At 46.7% G+C, this 22,195-nt stretch overlaps 1 protein-coding gene across 1 annotated transcript in view; it reads left to right on the top strand.

Annotated features, from left to right (window-relative positions):
- Positions 1–2,796: 2,796 nt before the first annotated feature.
- Positions 2,797–22,195, top strand: part of LOC144484579 (uncharacterized) — a 104,980-nt gene continuing 85,581 nt past the window's right edge. The window contains 3 exon segments of the mRNA XM_078203061.1: positions 2,797–2,836; positions 3,933–4,048; positions 4,811–6,023. Of these exon segments, the coding sequence (XP_078059187.1) occupies positions 4,906–6,023 (1,118 nt within the window). The 5' untranslated portion in view covers positions 2,797–2,836; positions 3,933–4,048; positions 4,811–4,905.

Raw genomic sequence — 22,195 nt, 5'->3', positions numbered from 1 at the left:
TCCAAGCACTCAGAGGAAACCCACACAGACATGGGGAGAGTGTTCAAACTCCAGACAGATAGTCACCCAAGGCCTGAATTAAACCTGGGTCCCTAGCGCTATGAGGCAACAGTGCTAACCATTGTCATTTTTTTCTTTATGAAACTCCTCTGAAATACCTTGGGGTGCTTTCATTCCCAGTCTTCTCATTTCCAGATCTATCAGTAATGAACTTGCTGCCGTCTGGAACAAAACTGTTTTCTCCACTCAGTCTCCGCTGTGATGTAATAGTCTCTATGACATCATTGCAGCAGGACTGGATGACATCATCAGAGTCCATTGTTTCTGAATGATCCACATCAATAACAACAGGAAATACTCATCAAGCTGAGCACATTATCTAGGCTGACACTGCAGTCTGACATTGACGGACTGCTGCACTCTGACACACACTGTCCTTCACATGGAGTTTGTGGAGCTCTGGCCACAACCTTCCAATCTTTATAGAGTAGTGGTGATAAAGGACTGAGAGATTGTAAATGTTACATCCCTGTTCAAAAACACAACAATTACAGAACAATCAGCTTAACATCAGCAGTGGGGAAAATGAAACCAATAATCTGGAACACAATCAACTGATACTCGGAAAAATATGGATTACTAACTCCAGCATTTTCTGATTTTTAATACTGAAACTTCACAGTGCTCCACAGTGTTACAGACTGACTTGTTGAATCTGTTTATTCCATCCCATCTCATATTCAGCTGATTGGAAAATGGCTAAAATACTTCAACATGCAGGCATTTGGGGACAATAGTGAGTTTGCTGCTCAGATTAGCTGATGTCTCCAGTCTCCATATTATAAAATGGGTCTCGAAGGACTGGAGAAGATGCAGGAAAATAGACTAGAAAGATGCCTGAACAGGCAGTTATACCCAGCAAGAAAGACTGGACAGTCTGTAAATATTTTCTCTGGAAAAGGGAGTGAGGATGATCTGATCTTTTAAGATTATGAAAAGGTTGGACACAGTAGACAAGTGCAAGATGTTTCCACTCTCAGACAGATGAGAAATAAAAACAGAAAATGCTGGAAATAATAGCCTATCTATGGTAGGAGAAAGTGCGCTAATTTTCAGGCCTGGGTGTTGAATGGTCATGGGCCTAAAATGCAAACTCTGTTTCTTGCTCTACAGATGCGACTAGATCTGCTGAGTATTTCCAGAATTTTACATTTTGATTTATATTTTGGGCGGCACGGTAGCACAGTGGTTAGCACCGCTGCTTCACAGCTCCAGGGACCTGGGTTCGATTCCCGGCTTGGGTCACTGTCTGTGTGGAGTTTACATTCTCCTCATGTCTGCGTGGGTTTCCTCCGGATGCTCCGGTTTCCTCCCACAGTCCAAAGATGTGCGGGTTAGGTTGATTGGCCATGCTAAAATTGCCCCTTAGTGTCCTGAGATGCGTAGATTAGAGGGATTAGTGGGTACAATATGTAGGGATATGGTGGTTGGGCCTGGGTGGGATTGTGGTCGGTGCAGACTCGATGGGCCGAATGGCCTCTTTCTGTATGTAGGGTTTCTATGATTTCCAGCATCTGCAATATTTTACTTGTCTTTGACTGGAGAGCACAAAGAATGCTGAACATATCATCAGAAGGTGTGAGATTACTGCTTGAGCTGTAAACCTTTGGGTAAAATCCCATCATCAAAAGATTATTTCCCAGTTGAATGTGGAAATGGATTCACTCAGTCGTCTCATTTACTGATAGAACAACACAGTTAGACTAGAGGGACAACACTCAGACACTTCACATGTGCAAAGGGGTTTCCTTAGTTTTCCTCAGTGGCTAATACTCTGATTTTGTACATTCTCCTCATGTCTGCGTGGGTTTCCTCCGGATGCTCCGGTTTCCTCCCACAGTCCAAAGATGTGCGGGTTAGGTTGATTGGCCATGCTAAAATTGCCCCTTAGTGTCCTGAAACATTTGATCAAATGTCAGCATTCTTATTGGCGAGGGGCAGTTTAACTGTTCTGTCTATGGGGCTGAGACCATGATGCATTCACTTCTAACTGTAGATGTTTGTTCTGTTGTCAATCAGACTCAGGACCGAACTATGGTGGAGAGTCTATGCTCATAGATTCATAGAATTCCTACAGTGTGGAAGGAGGCCATTCAGCCCATTAAGCCTACGCCGACAACAATCCTACCCGTGCACCATCCCCATAACTCCAACTATTCACCCTGCTAATCCCCCTGACACTAAGGGGCATTTTAGCATAGCCAATTAACCTAACCTGCACATCTTTGGACTGTGGGAGGAAACCAGAGCACCCGGAGGAAACCCGCACAGACATGGGGAGAACATGCAAAGTCCACACAGACAGTGACCCGAGGCCAGAATTGAACCTGGTTCCCTGGTGCTGTGAGACAGCAGTGCTTGCCACTGTGCCACCCCAGTCCTTAGTTACTATATCAGTCCTTCATTCCATATCAATCGATTTAATACATTTGTTAGAATTGAACCTGAGTCCCTGGCGCTGTGAGACAGCAGCGCTTGCCACTGTGCCATCCCAGTCCTTAGTTACTATATCAGTCCTTCATTCCATATCAATCGATTTAATACATTTGTTATTGTGGCCCAATGGTACCAATCATATTCGGATCGCAAACCATATTTTCTATTTAACAAAACCAGTGTGAATGGCGGGGTGATTACCCAACATTCTCTGCGGGTGAGAATGTGCCCTATCCACATTACGGCACCGCCTTGCGCAAACGCGGTACCTGGCTCTGACCGGAGCATGCGCAGTCCGGACTGTGACTGGAGCTGCGAGGAGCCGGAAAGAAACAATGGAGTGAGGTTCAGTAATGGAGCCGCTGGGTGACCGGGGAGGGATAGAAGCAGCGGAGTGGGCTGGGAGGCTTCATAAATATCCCCTAGAGTCTTCAATCCAGAATAAAATGTTCCCGGTCCCGCTTCAGTTGGTACCGAATAGAGTCGGAGCTGAGCGGCTCCAGGCCCGGGTCAGCGGCCGCCATCTTTACAGGAACAATGTACAGCAGGGCGCATGCGCTGTGAGCCTGGCCCAGTTACCAACTCTCCCGGATTGGACTGGAGTCTCCAGGAATTTTTTTATTCATTCAGGGAATGTGGGAGTCGCTGGCTGGACTTGCCCATCCCTCATTGTCCTTCAACTGAGTAGCTTGCCAGACCATCTCACAGGGAATTTTAAGAGTCAACCACATCTCTGTAGTTTGGAGTCATATTTAGGCCAGACCAGATAAAGATGGGAGATTTGTTTCCCAATGCATTCAGGGAATGTGGCTGCCACTGGCTGGGACAGCATCTATTGCCCATCTTTATTTGCCCTTGAACTGAGTGCACTTCACGGGGCATTTTAAGAGTCAACCAACCACACTGCTGTGGATCTGAAATCACATATAGACCTGACCAGGTAAGGTAGCAGATTTCCTTGGCTCAAGGACATGAGTGAACCAGTTGGCTTTTTACAACAATTGACAATGGTTTCATGGTCATCATTAGACTTTCAATTCCAGATTTTTATTGAGTTCAAATTTCAGCATCTGCTGTAGTGGGATTCAAACCTCAGTCTCTAAAACATTCAGGACATTAAAAAATATATCTTTTGTTATCATTTTCCTTTGAACATTTCTCTTCACCGGATATAAAAATATTGAAAATGGATAAAAGTTGTTTGCCTCACTGTCAATCATTATGCTGTAAGGTAAGGAGTCTTTTTTGCTTTCCAATTGGCCCAGGAAGGCAGTGGGGAAGGATGTCTTGACTGATTAGTGATTGGAGGATGGGCACAATAGAAAAGACGTGATAAAACCTCCAGGAAAACATTTAATCACATTTGGCAACTCGGAGGAGAGAATGTTGTGAATTTCTATCCTGGACTAACTGTGATGGTTTCTGTAAATTTACAGAGTGCTGGAAGTGGAGAATTGACATATGGGAAACTCAAATCAAACATCACATCGTGATCTAATGGCGTCACTCAATACATCAGAACCTGAATATCAGCAGCATCTGAATGTGGAAGGTAACAGTTTTGTTGATTGTGTCTGTGAGCGAAGATTTTGGGTTTCAGTGTGACTGGAAAGGCCCCGGGATTCACAAACCCTGGTTAGACCACATCTGGAGAACTGTGCTCAGTTCCGGGCAACAGGACATAATGGCCCTGGAGAGAGCGTAGAACAGATGTACCTGAGTGATATCTGAACTCCCAGGGTTAAATTAGGTGAGATTACAAGAAAGTGCCATTCTGGTGCAGAGGCCATTCAGCCCATTGGATCCATGCAAGCTGTCGACAGCAAGCCAGTCAGTCCCATTCCTCGGCTCAATCCTCATATCTTTGCAGCTTTATTTCCGTCTAGTGTCTATCCAATTTCATTTTGAAATTATTCATCGTGTCCACTTCCACCCAACTCGTAAGCAGCAAGTTTCAGGTCATTGCCACTTGCTGTGTAAAAGCATGCTTCCTCACATCCCCTGTACTTTTTACATACAAATTAGGAGCAGGAGCAGGCCACTTGGTCCCTCAAGTCTGCTCCACCCCGAGGCTGATCTAATTTTCACCTCAACTTCACATTCCTGCCTACTCCCGATAACCTTCCACCCCCTTGCTTATCAAGAATCTATCCAGTTCTGCCTTAAACTTATTCAAGGACTCTGCCTCAACCACTTTTTCCAAGAGCCGGACCCACAAATTACTAGATTCATTCAGCTCAATTTCACAATCTGCCTTTGTGTTTTAATGGTTTTCTCTCACTCCCTTTTTTTGTGTTTTAAATCAATTTCACAGGGGAATTGCAGTCCAGAAGCTCGAACAAAAGATAACATCAGTATTGGACAGAGTCGCTCAATTTATTCTGAACTGAATATCATCAGATTTTAAACATGGAAGGAAAAAGCACCGTTCACAGTGGAGAGAAGCCCTACACATGTTATGTGTGTGCACAAGGCTTCAGCCAATCACCTGGCCTGTCAAACCACAAGTGCAGTCAAACTATGGAGAAACTATGGAAATGCGAGGACTGTGGGAAAGGATTCATTTCCCCGTCCAAACTGGAAACGCATCGGCGCAGCCACACTGGGGAGAGGCCTTTCACCTGTTCTGTGTGTGGGAAGGGGTTCATTCAGTCATCCGACCTTTCCAAACACCAGCGAGTTCACTCCAGTGAGAGACCATTCACCTGTTCCGACTGTGGGAAAGGATTCAGTATTTCAGCCGAACTGTTGAGTCACCAGCGAGTTCACACTGACGAAAGACCTTTTAAATGTCCAGCCTGTGGGAGGTGTTTTAAAAGTTCTGGGGTACTGATGTCCCATCAACGTCTTCACACTGATGAGAAACCGTTCATGTGCTCTCACTGTGGGACTGGGTTCAGACGATCATCTCAACTCATTGTACATCAGCGAGTTCACACAGGGGAGAGACCATTCAGGTGCTCTCACTGTGGGACTGGGTTCAGGCAATCATCTGTGCTCACTGTACATCAGTGAATTCACACTGGGGAGAGGCCGTTCACCTGCTCCAACTGTGGGAAGGGATTCACCCAGTCATCAGACCTGCTGAAACACCAGCGAATCCACTCTGGGGAAAGGCTGTTTACCTGCTCTGTGTGTGGGAAAGGATTCACTCAGTCATCTGGCCTGCTGAAACACCAGAGAGTTCACTCTGCGGTGAGGCCATTCACCTGCTGTGAGTGTGGGAAGGGATTTACTACATCAACCATTCTGCTGACACACCAGCGAGTTCACAATGACGAGAGACCTTTTAAATGCCCAGACTGTGGGAAGTGCGATAAAAGTTCTGGGGAATTGATGTTCCATCAACGTATTCACACTGAGGAGAGACCATTCAGGTGCTCTCACTGTGGGACTGGGTTCAGGCAATCTTCTCAACTCACTGCACACCAGAGAATTCACACCGGGGAGAGACCATTCACTTGCTCTGAATGTGGGAAGAGATTCATGACTTCATCGCACCTGCTCAGACACCAGAGACTTCACAAGTAACTGTAGTGATTGAACTTTGCTGTCAGTGACATTCAGGACTAAACCATGTTCATTAGGGTCTGTTTACACTGGTAATAAACCCCAGCCACTTACAGGGGCTAATATTCTCACTAAAAGGCAAATAAATCAGTTTTGTGTTGAATATACGTATGGTGTTGAATCTTTTCGATATCTCTTTCGCAATTCAGATCCTTTTGAAGGGCTCTCCCACTCCCCTGTCTCCCCAATCCTCATCTCCAACAAGTTAGACTGTTAGAATATATGTAAGAATCCCTACAATGCAGAAGGAGGCCATTTGGCCCATGGAGTCTGCACCAACTGTCCAAAAGAGCTTCTTACCCAAGTCCACACCCACCCCTGCCCAATACCCATAACCCCGCAAGTCTACCATGGCTAATCCCTCTAAGATACACATTTTGGACACTAAGTAGCAATTTAACATGGCCAATCCACTTAACCCACACATCTTTGGACTGTGGGAGGAAACTAGATCACCCGGGGAAACCCACGCAGACAGGTGGAGTATGAGGATTTCATGGAGCTTCTTTGTCACTAAGATTGAGACAATCTGATCAGCTGCCTCTGCTGATTCCCTCCCTTCCACAAGGCCAAACTCTGTCTAAATTTCAACCTTTCCTGAGCCCTGAACCCACATCTTTCTCTAGTTTCTCTTCTATTGGGCCTCTTCGGGCTCATTTTGCCCATGAGCCCCACCTCCTGCTCCATCGACCCTATTCCCACTAAACTACTGATCTCCTACTTCCCTGTGTCCGCGGACATTGTCAATGATTCTCTCAGGTACTGTCCCTCTTTCAAATTTGCCACCAGCACACCCTTGTCAAAAAACAATGTCTTGACCCCACTTCCTTACAATCTACTCCCCATCTCCAGCCTCCCTTTCCTCTCCAAACTGCAGTGTTTAAGCTAACACAAGACATACTAACACAAGGGCAGCACGGTGGCACAGTAGTTAGCACTGCTGCATCACAGCGCCAGGGACCCGGATTCGATTCCCGGCTTGGGTCATTGTCTGTGCAAAATTTGTACATTCTCCCTGTGCCTGCGTGGGTTTCCTCCGGCTGCTCCGGTCTCCTCCCACAGTCCAAAGATGTGCTGGTTAGGTTGATTGGGCCATGCTAAATCGACCCTAATTTCAGGGAGATTGGCAAGGTAAATAGATGTGAGGTTACGGGGATAGGATGGGATTGTTGTCAGTGCAGGCTCAATGGGCTGAATGGCCTCCTCCTGTACTGTCGGGATTTTATGAAGAAAACACCAGACACCAGTTAGCGAAGGTTCCTTCAAACCAACAGAGAGAGAGAGAGATAGGGACAGACAACCCCCCACAATGACACACCCAACCTGACACTCTCACACAGCCACACACACACAAACATAGTGCACCCATTTACTGAGGGTTGAAGCCACAATTTGATTTCCACATCAGGGACTGATGAAAAACAACATTGAATTGAAGGAAATTGTAGGACATGTAAACACTGAAACATCCTGAAACCAACAGAATATCCGAACACAGGAAGACCTGCTCTCAGAAACCACAGAATCACATGGGAACAACACAATGTGGTTTTCACAATCCCATTATAAACAATGTCAAATCTTATTTAAGAACACAATTAACATATAATAAGAAAATTAGCATAATTTTTATCAATTACAAAAAAAGAACAACCATGATATTGTATAAACCTGAACAGCCAAGTGTACTGTTCCAAATCAAACAACCCCACAAACAAATATCTGTTACTTAACGTTTGGGAAACAAGAATCTGGTCCTGAAACAGACAATATAAACCTTACTGGAACCACACACAGACACAGCAAGATCCCAATCTTTATCTGCATGATCAGCTCCAAACAGCAAGATCCCAACCTACACCCCGAATCCGAACCCTAACACTTCACTCGAACCAACACCTCACTCGAACCAACACCTCACTCGAACCAACACCTCACCCTCCCTAATATCTCACCTTAACTAATACCTCACCCTAACCCTGGATGTGGTTCCAAACAGTACATTGGATTTATTATGAGTTAAAAAGGAAATTAATATTTTGACAAACTTCCCACGCCTTTGGTAAATGACAATTTCTCCATCATCCCTCTCCTGACCTTTCTGAGCCTCTGTGAAGTCTCGGTCATTTTAATCTGTTAACGGGTAAATGCCAGTTGTTGTTGTCACTGCCTTACCTGGGAAAACTCAGGAATATTATATAAACACTCGGAAACTTCAAATCAAAGACATTTTCAGACTGGAAACTTCACTTTCAGTCAGGAACAGATTGCAGTTTTACACCTATCTCTGATTTCAGGGCTTGTTTTGTAAAAAAATCACCATCGAATAAAGTCTTTATAAAATGTCAAGAAATTTATTGACTATTAATAGAAACAGCTCACTCTCTTATGAAGAAAGCTTCCATAGCAGCTTGCTGGGTGACAAACACAGGACAGACTTGTTATCTCTATCCAGGACATGTCTCTGTCATAAACCCTGACACAAGACATTTCTAAACCGGATAAGGTTGGATCTTATGACCTGGACATTAACCAACTGTCTGAGTGAAGGTTAAACAGGCTCGAGAGGGAAAATCACTTTGGATAGGAAAGAGTTTTTCAAAGTGATCCGTGCTGGATTCAGACAGACACCAAACACTTTGACTGGATCCAGAGGAGTGAGATCCGAAGAGACCGTCATCTCCAGCGGCAGAGATCAGCTTCGTCCGTCCGAGTGTCTGATCCGGGACCAGGAAACCATTCCGGGGAGACTGTCACCTCCAAACACAGAGCTCAGCATCCCGCTGATCCGGGATCAGTAAACTGTTCTCACTTGTTATGGCTCATTTGTCTTTTCTGCCTATTTAACTAATATACCATTTTTAAAAAAAATTGATTTATTACTGTCACATGTATTAGTACTGATGTGGAGATGTCGGCGTTGGACTGGGGTAAACACAGTAAGAAGTTTAACAACACCAGGTTAAAGTCCAACAGGTTTATTAGTATACAGTGAAAAGTACTTTTTCTTGCGCTATACAGACAAAGCATGACGTTAATAGAGAAGGGAAAGAGAGGGTATCGAATGTAGTCTTACAGTCATAGCTGGGGTGCAGAGACTTAACATAAGTTAGGTCCATTCAAAAGTCTGACAGCAGCAGGGAAGAAGCTGCTCTTGAATCGGTTGGAAGATGACCTCAGATTTTTGTATTTTTTTCCCTGACTGAAGAAGGAGGAAAAGAGTATATCTGGGGTGTGTGGGGTCCTTGATTATGCCGGCTGCTTTGCTAAGGCAGAGGGAAGTGTAGACAGAGTCAATGGATAGGAGGCTGGTTTGCGTGATGGACTGGGTTTCAGACACAACCCTTTGTAGTTTATTGCAGTCTTGGTCAGAGCAGGAGCCATATCAAGCTGTCATACATTCACAGAGGATGCTTTCTATGGTGCATCTGTAAACGTTGGTGAGAGTCGGAGCAGACATGCCGAATTTCCTTAGCCTCCTGAGAAAGTAGAGGCGTTGGTGGGCTTTCTTAACTGTAGCGTCAGTTTGGAGGGACCAGGACGGGTTGTTGGTGATCTGGGCACAAAAACTTGAAGCTTTCATAACTGTTGCTTCTGAACAAAATGTTTCAAAATCACCAATGACACCGACCCCCTTTTTGGGTAATCTCTGACTCCCGGACTAAAATCCTAGTTTCCAGCATTCACCGTTGTTTTTCCTGACTCTAAACCCAGTTGTAAAGGAGCTTCTGTTCCATGTCTAGGAGCTCTGAACTGTGGAAGAGAGTGGCTGGAACACATTTCTTACACACTTTAGGATTAACCCATACATTTAGTCCTCATTATGATTAACAGCAGCAAAAGCAGCTGAATCCAACCCCTGCAGACACTCGTGAAGTTGCTGGTGTCTCAGCATTTGCTGTAAGTCAGTGGATCCAGTCCCGCACTCGGAACAGGTGAACAGTTTCTCCCCTGTATGAACTTGCTGGTGTATCATTAGACCATTGCAGCTTTTAAAATTCTGCTCGTAATCAAAACATTTAGAATGTTTTATATCAGAGTGAATTTGCTGATGTTTCAGTAGGCTGGATGACTGAGTGAATCCCTTCCCACACACACAGCAGGTGAACGGCCTCTCCCCAGTGTGGACTCGTTGATGCATCATGAGACCATTTCTGCTTTTAAAGCTCTGCTCAGTCAAAACATTGAAAAGGTTTTATATCGGAGTGAATTTGCCGGTGTTTCAGCAGGTGGTATGACTGAATGAAGCTCTTCCCACACACAGAGCAGCTGTACGGTCTCTCTCCAGTGTGAATTCGCTGGTGTACAGTGAGTTCAGATGATCGCCTGAAGCCAGTCCCACAGTGAGAGCATCTGAATGATCTCTCGTCAGTGTGAACACGTTGATGACACGTCACTTCACCGGAGGTTTTAAAGCACTTCCCGCAGTCTGGACATTTAAAGGGTCTCTTGTCAGTGTGAACTCGCTGGTGTTTCTGCAGGTTGGATGTAGCAGTGAATCGCTTCCCACACAAGGAGCAGGTGAACGGCTTCTCCTCACTGTGAATGTGTTGGTGCCTCAGCAGATACTTTTTGCTTTTAAATGTCTACTCACAGTCAGAACATTTGAAAGGAGTCTGATCAGTGTGAACATACTGGTGTGTCAGCAGGCTGGATGACTGAGTGAATCCCTTCCCACAGGTGGAGCAGGTGAACGGCCTCTCCCCAGTGTGAGCGCGTCGATGCATTTCCAGTTCAGAAGGGTAACTGTATCCTTTCCCACAATCCCCACATTTCCACAGTTTCTCCATGGTGCCGGTGTCCTTAGTGTCTCTCCAGTTGGACAATCAGTTGAAGACTTGTCCACACACACAACCTGTGTACGGTTTCTCCCCGCTGTGAATGGTGTGATTTTTTTCAGACTGTGTAACTGGTTAAAGCTCGTTCCACAGTCACTTCAGTGGAACACTGTCACTCGAGTGTGTGTGTGTGTGTCTGTGCTTTTCCACTCATATTGACGTTTAAAATCTTTTCCCACAGACACAACAGACAAATATTTCTCCTTTCACATTCAAAAGCTGATGATATTCAGGTTCTAAAGAATGGAGGTGGTGAGCTACTTTCTTGAACCGCTGCAGTCCCTGGGGTGTAGGTGCATCCACAATGCTATTTGGGATGAAATTCTCGGATTTTGAGCCAGCGACCATGAAGGATGGTCAAAAATATTTCCAAGTCAGGATGGTGAAGAATTGGAGGTGAACTTCCAGGAGACGGTGTTCTTGAATCAAGGGAAAACATCACAGATGGTGCTTTCAAACAGGGACTTTACAGCTCTGAAAATCTGTGACATTGCCAAGATATTTAAGAGCCGGCCAGTTTGTTAATGTCAGCAGGAGCAAGCCAAATATTATCAGATTATCCGTATTAAATGTGATTAACAACAGCAAAAATAACTGAATCCAACCGTGCGGTTACTTATGAATTTGCTGGTGTCAGCAGGTTAGATGGCTGAGTGAATCCTTTCCCACACACGGAGCAGGTGAATGGCCTCTCCCCTGTGTGAGTTTGCTAGGACATCAGCAGGTTGGATGGGTGAGTGTATTCCTTCCCACACACACAACAGGTGAACGGTGTCTTCCCTGAATGAATCTGGTGGGCAATGAGATTGGATGAAGACCTCTTTCTACAGTTGGTGCAGCTGAACGGCCTCTCCTCGCTGTGGGTTTGCTGCTGTTCCAGCAGATGGGAGGATCGAGTGAATCCCTCCCCACACTCGGAGCAGCTGAATGGTCTCTCCCCGGTGTGAACTCGCTGGTGTGCTTTGAGGTTGGATTAAGACCTGAATCTCTTTCCACAGGAAGTGCAGCTGAATGGCTTCTCCTCAGTGTGAGTTTGTTGGTGTGACTGGAAACAGGACAACTGAGTAAATCCCTTCCCACGCACAAAGCAGATGAATGGCTTCTCCTCAGTGTGAATGCGTCGATGGTTTTCCAACAGGGATGGATACTTGAATCCTTTACCACATTCCTCACATTTCCATAGTTTCCCCACGTTGTCAGTGTCCTTGTGCCTCTCCAGGTTGGATGATCAGTTGAAGTTTCATCCACATACAGAACATGTACAGTTTCTCCTCGCTGTGAATGGTGTGATGTTTTTCCGGGCTGTGTAACTGGTTAAAGCACTTTCCAGTCAGTTCACTGGAACACTCTCACTGTGTGTGTGTGTCTCTCTCGGTGTTTTTCCAGTCACACTGATGTTTAAAATCTTTTCCCACAGAGAGAACAGAGAAACATTTCTCCATCCACATTCAGAGGCCGATGATATTCAGACCCTGATGAATTGAATGACTCTGTGAGATATTGAGATGATGTTTAGTTGGTTGCAGTCTGTAAATCCTCCATTTCCAATAGCCTGTAAAACAGTTTAGAAAAGTCATCACTGCCAGTCCAGGATAGAAATTGTGAAGACAATTCTTGTTTCTCTGGAATATTTTTTCCTCTCTTGTTCCCCCAAATCCCCATCCCACACACTCTCCCTCCTCCCTGGGCTGAAATCCAAACCCATCTCACCATAGAAAATTACAGCTCAGAAACAGGCCTTTTGGCCCTTCTTGTCTGTGCCGAACCATTTTTTGCCTAGTCCCACTGACCTGCACTTGGACCATATCCCTCCACACCCCTCTCATCCATGAACCCGTCCAAGTTTTTCTTAAATGTTAAAAGTGACCCCGCATTTACTTTATCCGGCAGCTCATTCCACACTCCCACCACTCTCTGCGTGAAGAAGCCCCCCCCCCTAATATTCCCTTTAAACTTTTCTCCTTTCACCCTTAACCCATGCCCTCTGGTTTTTTTCTGCCCTCGCCTCAGCGGAAAAAGCCTGCTTGCATTCAGCATCATTTCTTTCCTCCACTCCCAGTTTTCTCCCTCCCTCTCCTCTGTCTGGGTTCAGTTCTCCAGCTGCTGTCTGCAGACTGACAATAAAACCAATGGCTCTTATTGGGGGTGTTGGGGCCTCCAGCGGGTGTTTGTGAATCCTCCCCGCCCACCTCCCAGGGTTTCCTTCCTTCCCAGAGATCAGAGTCCTCATTGATTTGAGGCCAAAGTGTAACCTCTTATTTATTGTCCCCCTCCCCCATCCTCTGATGTGAACCATCCTCCAGTGGCTGAGCCAGGATGGGGCCGTTAACCTGGGCCTGTTCCCGGGAGGGAGGGAGGGAGAAGCCCCGCAGCTGCAAACCAGGGAGCTGACAATGATTCTGAAGGGTTTGCGGATCCACAAAGTGTTTCCAAATCCTCCCAGCCACCGCCTAACGCTGACTCCGCTTCTCCGAGACAAACAAGCGCCAAGGACAGCAATGACACTGCGCATGCTCCACATCACAATGCCCGGGGACTGATTGACGGCAGCTCCGGACCAATAGGAAGAGGGGGCAGGGCTGGAGGACCGAGCGGGAGCGTCTGGTCGTCCAACCAATCAGAGTGAATGAGGGGCGGGTCTGGAGGTCCGAGCGGGTGCGGCTAGTCCTCCAACCAATCAGAGTGAATGAGGGGCGGGTCTGGAGGTCCGAGCGGGTGCGGCTGGTCCTCCAACCAATCGGAGTGAATGAGGGGCGGGGCTGGGGGACCGAGCGGGAGCGGCTGGTCCTCCAACCAATCAGAGTGAATGAGGGGCGGGGCTGGAGGACCAACACTCAGATAAAACCTGGTGGGGGCGGAGTCAACATCGCAGCAGCGGAGCCGGCGGTTGGAGATTGGGGAGGATTCGCAAACCCTTCAGAATCATTGTCAGCTCCCTGGTTTGCAGCTGCGGGGCTTCTCCCTCCCTCCCGGGAACAGGCCCAGGTTAACGGCCCCATCCTGGTTTGGGAGCTGGAGCATGCGCAGTGCCTGCGGCAGACGGTAAGGAGCTCGAGCGAGCGGGTTTTAAATGGGGATTTTTATAGAGTCAGAGGTTTACAGCCTGGAAACAGCCCTTCGGCCCAACTTGTCCATGCTGCACTTTTTAAAACCCCTAAGCTAGTCCCAATTGCCCGCATTTGGCCCATATCCCTCTGTACCCATCGTACCCATGTTATTGTCTAAATGCTTTTTAAAAGATAAAATTGTACCTTCCTCTGCTACTACCTCTGGCAGCTTGTTCCAGACACTCGCCATCCTCTGTGTGAAAAAATTGCCCTTCTGGACCCTTTTGTATCTCTCCCCTCTCACCTTAAACCTATGCCCTCTAGTTTTAGACTGCCCCACCTTTGGGAAAAGATATTGACTATCTCGCTGATCTGTGCCCCTCATTATTTTATAGACCTCTATAAGGTCACCCCTCAGCCTCCTACGCTCCAGAGAAAAAAGTCCCAGCCTCTCCTTATAACTCAAACCATCAAGTCCTGGTAGTGTCCCAGTAAATCTCTTCTGCACTCTTTCTAGTTTAATATCCTTTCTATAATAGGGTGACCAGAACTGCACCCAGTATTCCAAGTGTGGCCTTATTGTTCTCACTTTGCCAACAGGGCTATTGAATTTATTGGATAGATCTTCCAGGCATACTGAGCTGAATGGTTTCCATCTGTGCTGTACCATTCTGTAAAATGATGAATATTCAGAATCAGGAAGAGACAGAATGAGAGGAACCAGTGACTGTGATTGAATCCAGCCAGAGTCAAGGAAGGGGAGAGAGAGGAGGCAATGTAAAAGCTTCTAAATCTCTGTAGTCCCACAGGAGAACTTTGAGAAATTTAACATAGCAGATCAGCTTGCAATAATTTGTTTTTTAAAAATTAATTTATCTCCATAGCTAATGTTGTTTTATATTCATTGTTTGAGGTTAAAATAGTGCTGCAGAGAAGGAGGTGCTGGAAGTCTTCAAGTGCATCAAGGTAGATAAATCCCCAGGACCTGATGAAGTGTATCCCAGGAGTGGGAGGCTAGGGAGAAAATTGCAGGTCCTCCAGTGCCAGCAGGTTCTCCGGTGCCAGCAGGTTAGGTTGGTGCGGAAGGACTGGTCAGTGCCTCGGGCTGTGGCCCAGAGAGAGCGGGACCCCCTGCACTGAGATGCCCTGCCCTGCACAGCCCTGGGGGAAATGTGTCAGTGCCTCCCAGGTAAGGATCTGCTTCACCCCCTCCCGCCCGCTAGGGCCTGGGCCTGGAGTTAGTGCTGCCCGTGGGGAGGCAGGCACAGCTCAGTGCCCTGAGAGCGGGGGAGCTGGGGCCTGCCTCCCCTTCCCGACCCTCCCCTCCCTCTATCCAGCCTCTCCTTATAATTCACACCAAGTCCTGGTAGCATCCTTGTAAAACTTCTCTGCACACTTTCTAGTTTAATATTATCCTTCCTATAATAGGGTGACCAGAACTGTACACAGTATTCCAAATGTGGTCTTCCCAATGTCTTGTACAACTTCAGCAAATTGTGCCAACGTCTGCATTCAATGTTCTGACCAATGAAACCAAGCATGCCAAATCCTTTCTTCACCACTCTGTCCATCTGTGACTCTACTTTCAAGGAGTTATGAACTTGTACCCCTAGGTCTCTTTGTTCTATAACTCTCCTGAGCTGAGTAAGTCCTGCCCTGGTTCGATCTACCAAGATGCATCACCTTGCATTTATCCAAATTAAACTCCACCTGCTATTCGTCAGCCCCCTGGTCCAATTGATCAAGATCCCGTTGCAATTGGAGATGACTCTTCACTGTCCACTATGCCACCAATCTTAGTGTCATCTGCAAACTTACTAATCCCGCTGCCTATATTCTCATCCAAATCATTAATATAAATGACAAATAACAGTGGACCCAGCACCGATCCCTGAGGCACACCGCTGGTTACAGGCCTCCAGTTTGAAAAACAATTCACTACAACCATCAGAAGCCAATTTTGTATCCATTTAGATATCTCGCCCTGGATCCTGTGAGATTTAACCTTGTGTTTCCCCCTCCTTTTTGGGGAGCTGCCCCTTTTACTTTGTCCTGATTTAATCTGAGTTTGTTTACTTGGTTTGGTTTGACCTAAAAAAAAACGACCTAAAAAAAAACAACCTACCATGCGGTACCTTGTCGAAGGCCTTGCTAAAGTCCATGTAGACAACATCAACTGCACCCCCCCCATCTACTTTCTTGGTTACCCCTTCAAAAAACTCAGTCAAGTTTGTGAGACATGATTTTCCACTCACAAAGCTATGTTGACTGTCCCTAATCAGTCCTTGCATCTCTAAATGACTAGATCAAAATACCTTCCAACAATTTACCCACCACAGATGTGAGGCTCACTGGCCTGTCGTTCCCAGGCTTTTCCCTGCAGCCCTTTTTAAACAAAGGCACAACATTTGCCAATCTTCAGGCACCTCACCCATGACTATCGATGATTCAAATATCTCGGCTAGGGGAACTGCAATTTCCTCCCTAGCATAAGAACATAAGAACATAAGAAATAGGAGCAGGAGTAGGCCATCTAGCCCTTCGAGCCTGCCCCGCCATTCAATAAGATCATGGCTGATCTGACGTGGATCAGTACCACTTACCCGCCTGATCCCCATAACCCTTAATTCCCTTACCGATCAGGAATCCATCCATCCGCGCTTTAAACATATTCAGCGAGGTAGCCTCCACCACCTCAGTGGGCAGAGAATTCCAGAGATTCACCACCCTCTGGGAGAAGAAGTTCCTCCTCAACTCTGTCTTAAACCGACCCCCCTTTATTTTGAGGCTGTGTCCTCTAGTTTTAACTTCCTTACTAAGTGGAAAGAATCTCTCCGCCTCCACCCTATCCAGCCCCCGCATTATCTTATAAGTCTCCATAAGATCCCCCCTCATCCTTCTAAACTCCAACGAGTACAAACCCAATCTCCTCAGCCTCTCCTCATAATCCAAACCCCTCATCTCCGGTATCAACCTGGTGAACCTTCTCTGCACTCCCTCCAATGCCAATATATCCTTCCTCATATAAGGGGACCAATACTGCACACAGTATTCCAGCTGCGGCCTCACCAATGCCCTGTACAGGTGCATCAAGACATCCCTGCTTTTATATTCTATCCCCTTCGCAATATAGGCCAACATCCCATTTGCCTTCTTGATCACCTGTTGTACCTGCAGACTGGGCTTTTGCGTCTCATGCACAAGGACCCCCAGGTCCCTTTGCACGGTAGCATGTTTTAATTTGTTTCCATTGAGATAGTAATCCCATTTGTTATTATTTCCTCCAAAGTGTATAACCTCGCATTTCTCAACGTTATACTCCATTTGCCATATCCTCGCCCACTCACTCAGCCTGTCCAAATCTCTCTGCAGATCTTCTCCGTCCTCCACACGATTCACTTTTCCACTTATCTTTGTGTCGTCTGCAAACTTCGTTACCCTACACTCCGTCCCCTCCTCCAGATCATCTATATAAATGGTAAATAGTTGCGGCCCGAGTACCGATCCCTGCGGCACGCTACTAGTTACCTTCCTCCAACCGGAAAAACACCCATTTATTCCGACTCTTTGCTTCCTGTCGGATAGCCAGTCCCCAATCCACTTTAACACACTACCCCCAACTCCGTGTGCCCTAATCTTCTTCAGTAGCCTTTTATGGGGCACCTTATCAAACGCCTTTTGGAAATCCAAAAACACCGCATCCACCGGTTCTCCTCCATCAACCGCCCTAGTCACATCTTCATAAAAATCCAACATGTTCGTCAAGCACGACTTTCCCCTCATGAATCCATGCTGCGTCTGATTGATCGAACCATTTCTATCCAGATGCCCTGCTATCTCCTCTTTAATAATGGATTCCAGCATTTTCCCTACTACAGACGTTAAGCTGACCGGCCTATAGTTACCCGCCTTTTGTCTCCTTCCTTTTTTAAACAGCGGCGTAACATTAGCCGTTTTCCAATCAACCGGCACTACCCCAGAATGCAACGAGTTTTGATAAATAATCACTAGCCTCGCACAATGTCCTGGGATACACTTCAGGTCCTGGGGATTTATCTACCTTGATGCACTTTAAGACTTCCAGCACCACCTTCTCTAATATGTACGCTCCTCAAGACATCACTATTTATTTCCCCAAGTTCCATGCTTTTCTCAACAGTAAGTACTGATGAGAAATATTCGTATTCATTCACCCATCTCTTGTGGATCCTCACATAGGTGACCTTGTTGATCCTTAAGAGGCCCTACTCTCTTCCTTGTTACTCTTTTGCCCTTTATGTATTTGTAGAAGCTTATTGGATTCTCCTTTGCCTTATCTGCCAAACCAATCTCGTGTCCCCTTTTTGCCCTCCTGATTTCTCTCAACTCTACTCCTACACCCCCTATACGCCAAGGGATTCACTTGATCCCAGCTCCCTATGCATGTCATGTGCCTCTTTTTTCTTCTTGACCAGGGCCTCAATATCCCGAGTCCTCCAGGGTTCCCGACTTCTGCCAGCCTTGCCCTTCACTCTAAGAGGAATGTGTTTACAAAGACCGAGTGCGGATCCAGAACCTGAAATAAAACCGGAAACATAAATGGAGTTGGTGGGTGAGTGGTGAGGCTTTATAAACACCCGGTGTTGGCCTCAATTTGCAAAGCAAATTCCTTGTGCCTTCCGAAGGCTTCGGGACTGAGTTAATATCCGCCATCTTTAGAGGGATCCACATACTGCAAAGTGCATGCGCATCCGCCATCTTTATTGAGGGTAATTTGGAACAACGCATGCACAGCCACCGTATTTCTTGGGGGTGAAACCAAATGAATAACCCACAGGGGACAAAAAAAATCAGATTGATTTCATAACAAACTCTGTTGTTGAAAACCAGAACTGGGGGTTACAGCCAACAACAACTTCTATTGATAAAACACCATTAATATCAGGGTGGTTAACACTGCCTCTCAGCTCCAGGGACCCAAGTTCGATTCCAGCCTTGGGTCACTGTCTGTGTGGAGTTTGCACGTTATCCCTGTGATTGTGTGGGTTTCCTCTGGGTGCTCTGGTTTCCTCCCACCGCCCAAAGATGTGACGCTTGGGGGGATTGGCCATGCTATATTGCCCCTTTGTGTACAAAGATGTACAGGTAAGGTGGATTAATGGGGTAAAAACATGGGTTACAGGTATCGATCAGGTGTAAAATATTCAGAGTTGGTGCAGACTTGATGGGCCAAATGCTTTCCTTCTGCACTGTAGGAATTCTTTGAGAAGTCATCCTTGTGCACTGAAGGTCTAGTCACTAATGGCGGAGTGATTAAAATAGGGAACGTGCAGGAAGCCAGAATCTGAGCAATGCTAGAGGTGATTCCAGAGATGGGGAAGAACAGGACTTGGAGTGATTTGGAAAAATTAGTTGTTAGCATGCATGAAAGATATGCAACATTTCATTTAGATCTCATAGAATCCAACAGTGCAGAAGGAGGCCATTCGGCCCATCGAGTCTGCACCGACCACAATCCCATCCACGCCCTATCCCCATTACCCCATGCATTTACCCTAGCTAGTCCCCCTGACACTAAGGGTAATTTAGCATAGCCAATCCACCTAACCTGCACCTGTTTGGACTGTGGGAGGAAACCAGAGCACTTGGAGAAAACCCATGCAGACACGGGGAGAATGTGCAAACAGACAGTGACCCAAGCTGGGAATCAAACTTGGGTCCCTGGTGCTGTGAGGCAGCAATGCTAACCACTGTGCCGCCGTGCTGCCCTCAACTCAGGGAGGAGGGAGAGTGTATGGGACATAGATTTATTGTTTTGGGCAACAAGAACAGAAAAGTTGTTCCTTTTGAAATTAGACTTGTCTGATCAGAATTCCTATCCTGGACTGACAGTAGTTTTGTAAACTCCTTTTGCAGCATATTTGAAGGGGAAGATTTACAGTCAGCAAAATGGAATCAAGTTTCACACCAAGATTTAACAGTTGCTCAATTCACCAGCACCTGAACACCATCAAGCCTTTGAATGTGGAGTGCGGGAAAAGATTTCAAACTTCAGTGTGACTGGAAAAGCACCGAGAGAGAGACACACCTGAGTGAGAGTGTTCCAGTGAACTGACTGTGGAAAGAGCTTTAACCAGTTACACAGCCTGAAAAAACATCACACCATTCACAGCAATGTGAATCTGTGCATGTGTTCTTTGTGTGGATGAGGCTTCAACTAATCACTCAATATGGAGAGACATGATGATACTGACACCATAGAGAAACTGTGGAGACTGTGGGAAAGCATTCACTTGCCCATCCAAACTGGAAACTCATCGACACACCCACACTGGGGAGAGACCCTTCAACTGTCCCATGTGTTGGAAGGAATTTACTCAATCATCCTGTCTAACATTACACCAGCGAGTTCACACTGAGAGACCATACACTTGCTGTGTGTGGGAAGGGATTCGTCCAGATGTGTAACCTACAACTACACTGGAGAGTTCACACTGGGGAGAGGCTGTTCACCTGCTCCGTTTGGGAAGCGATTCATTAATTCATCCAACCTTGTGACACACCAGAGTTCACACTGAGGAGAGGCCGTTCAGCTGCATTAACTGTGGAAAGAGCTTCAGACATTGATCCAGCCTCAAAGCACATCAGTGACTTCACACTGGGGAGAGACCATTCACCTGCTCAGAGTGTGGGAAGGGATTCACTACCTCCTCCCACCTGGTGACACACCAGCGACTTCGAGTGAGTGCAGGGAGTGGATTCTGCTGTAGCTGCTGCTGTTAATCACATCCAGGAGTGAGCCACATTCATTGACATTTGAGGTTTGTTTCTGCTGATAATAATCCCTCTAACTGGGCTGGAGTTTAATATTCAGGATCGAGAGCTGATTGTGTTTTCAGGGTTGCCATTTCCCTTTAAGAACTGCTGTCTGTGATCTTTCCCCATCAGTCAGGAACTCTCATCACCGCTTCTTTACAGTGCAGAAAGAAAATTCCCTCATTTGCATCAAGTGGGTCAAAGATCCCTGAGATCTTAATGACTGCCCCCAATAAAGATGGCGATGTGTGGATGGGTGATCACCATCTTTGTAAGGGGCAATGTTGTCAATGAGTGGGAGGGGCTTGTTCCCCATTGTTCAGAATGGAGACAACTTGTCCATCAAACTGCATCAACCTTGAGTCCCAATGTCTTATTGAGGCAAAGAGTAGGTTGGTTAGGAACCAATTGCCCATTAGACAACCTGGGTGTGGAGCCAGAAGATGTATTTGAGGTACTAAATTAGTATTTTGCATCTGTGTTCACTGTGGGGAAGGACAATGTAGGTACAGAAAACAGGGATGGGTCTGTGATATAATTGAACAAATTGTCATTGGTGCTGTGGTAAATAGTGAGGAGGACAACCTTGGATTACGTAGAACATACAAGACATAGTACAGTACAGACCCTTCGGCCCTCGATGTTGTGCTGAGCTTTAGCTGAAACCAAGATCAAGCTATCCCACTCCCTATCATCCTGGTGTGCTCCATGAGCCTATCCAATAACCGTTTAAATGTTCCCAAAGTGTCTGACTCCACTATCACAGCAGGTAGTCCATTCCACACCCCAACCACAGAGTAAAGAATCAAACCCCTCCCCACTACCCACACATATCACTGTCCCCCTTATCAACCCACTTTCTCTCTCTTCTCCTCCCCCCCTGTACCCAGACCGATCGTCCTCCTCCTCTTACCCCCCACCCCCCCCCCAAACCAGAGAAAGATCTGACCCTCCTCCCCCCCACACCACTGATCTGAGTCAGAGAACCGTTGGAAACACTGAACGTGCTCTTCAGAAGCTGGAGAACCCGATTCAGACTTTTATTGAGCAGGTCCATTACGGCGCAGTTCCGGATTGGCAAACGTGGTGGGAAAGGGGGAAATGTTGCAAGTTGGGCGGGCAGTTCATTAATTCAATTTAAATCACCGTTGCACCTGTTTTGGGCGCAAAGCGGATCACCGCCATTCCCGGGTTTCAGTAAAGTGGCAATCTGCACAGACGCAGGTGCAGATCGCACCCGAGGGACAGGGCACTGAGGAGGGCAGTGTCCCAGTCAGGAGGGAGGGAGTGCCGGTGTTGGGGGCAGCAGCAGTGGGGAGGGGGACTTTACTCTTCCAGCTCTCTTGGGTGCAAACTAAGTCCAGGGTGTCTTCACCGCCCCCCCCCCCTTCCCCCACTGCAGATGGAAAACAGTCTAAATTTTCTCCCCCCCCCCCCCCCCTTCCCTTT

This window comes from Mustelus asterias, unplaced genomic scaffold, assembly GCF_964213995.1.
Source record: "Mustelus asterias unplaced genomic scaffold, sMusAst1.hap1.1 HAP1_SCAFFOLD_116, whole genome shotgun sequence".
In the NCBI taxonomy this organism is placed as follows: domain Eukaryota; kingdom Metazoa; phylum Chordata; class Chondrichthyes; order Carcharhiniformes; family Triakidae; genus Mustelus; species Mustelus asterias.
The sequence above is the reverse complement of the archived record's forward strand: the minus strand, read 5'-3'. Positions and strand labels throughout refer to the sequence as shown.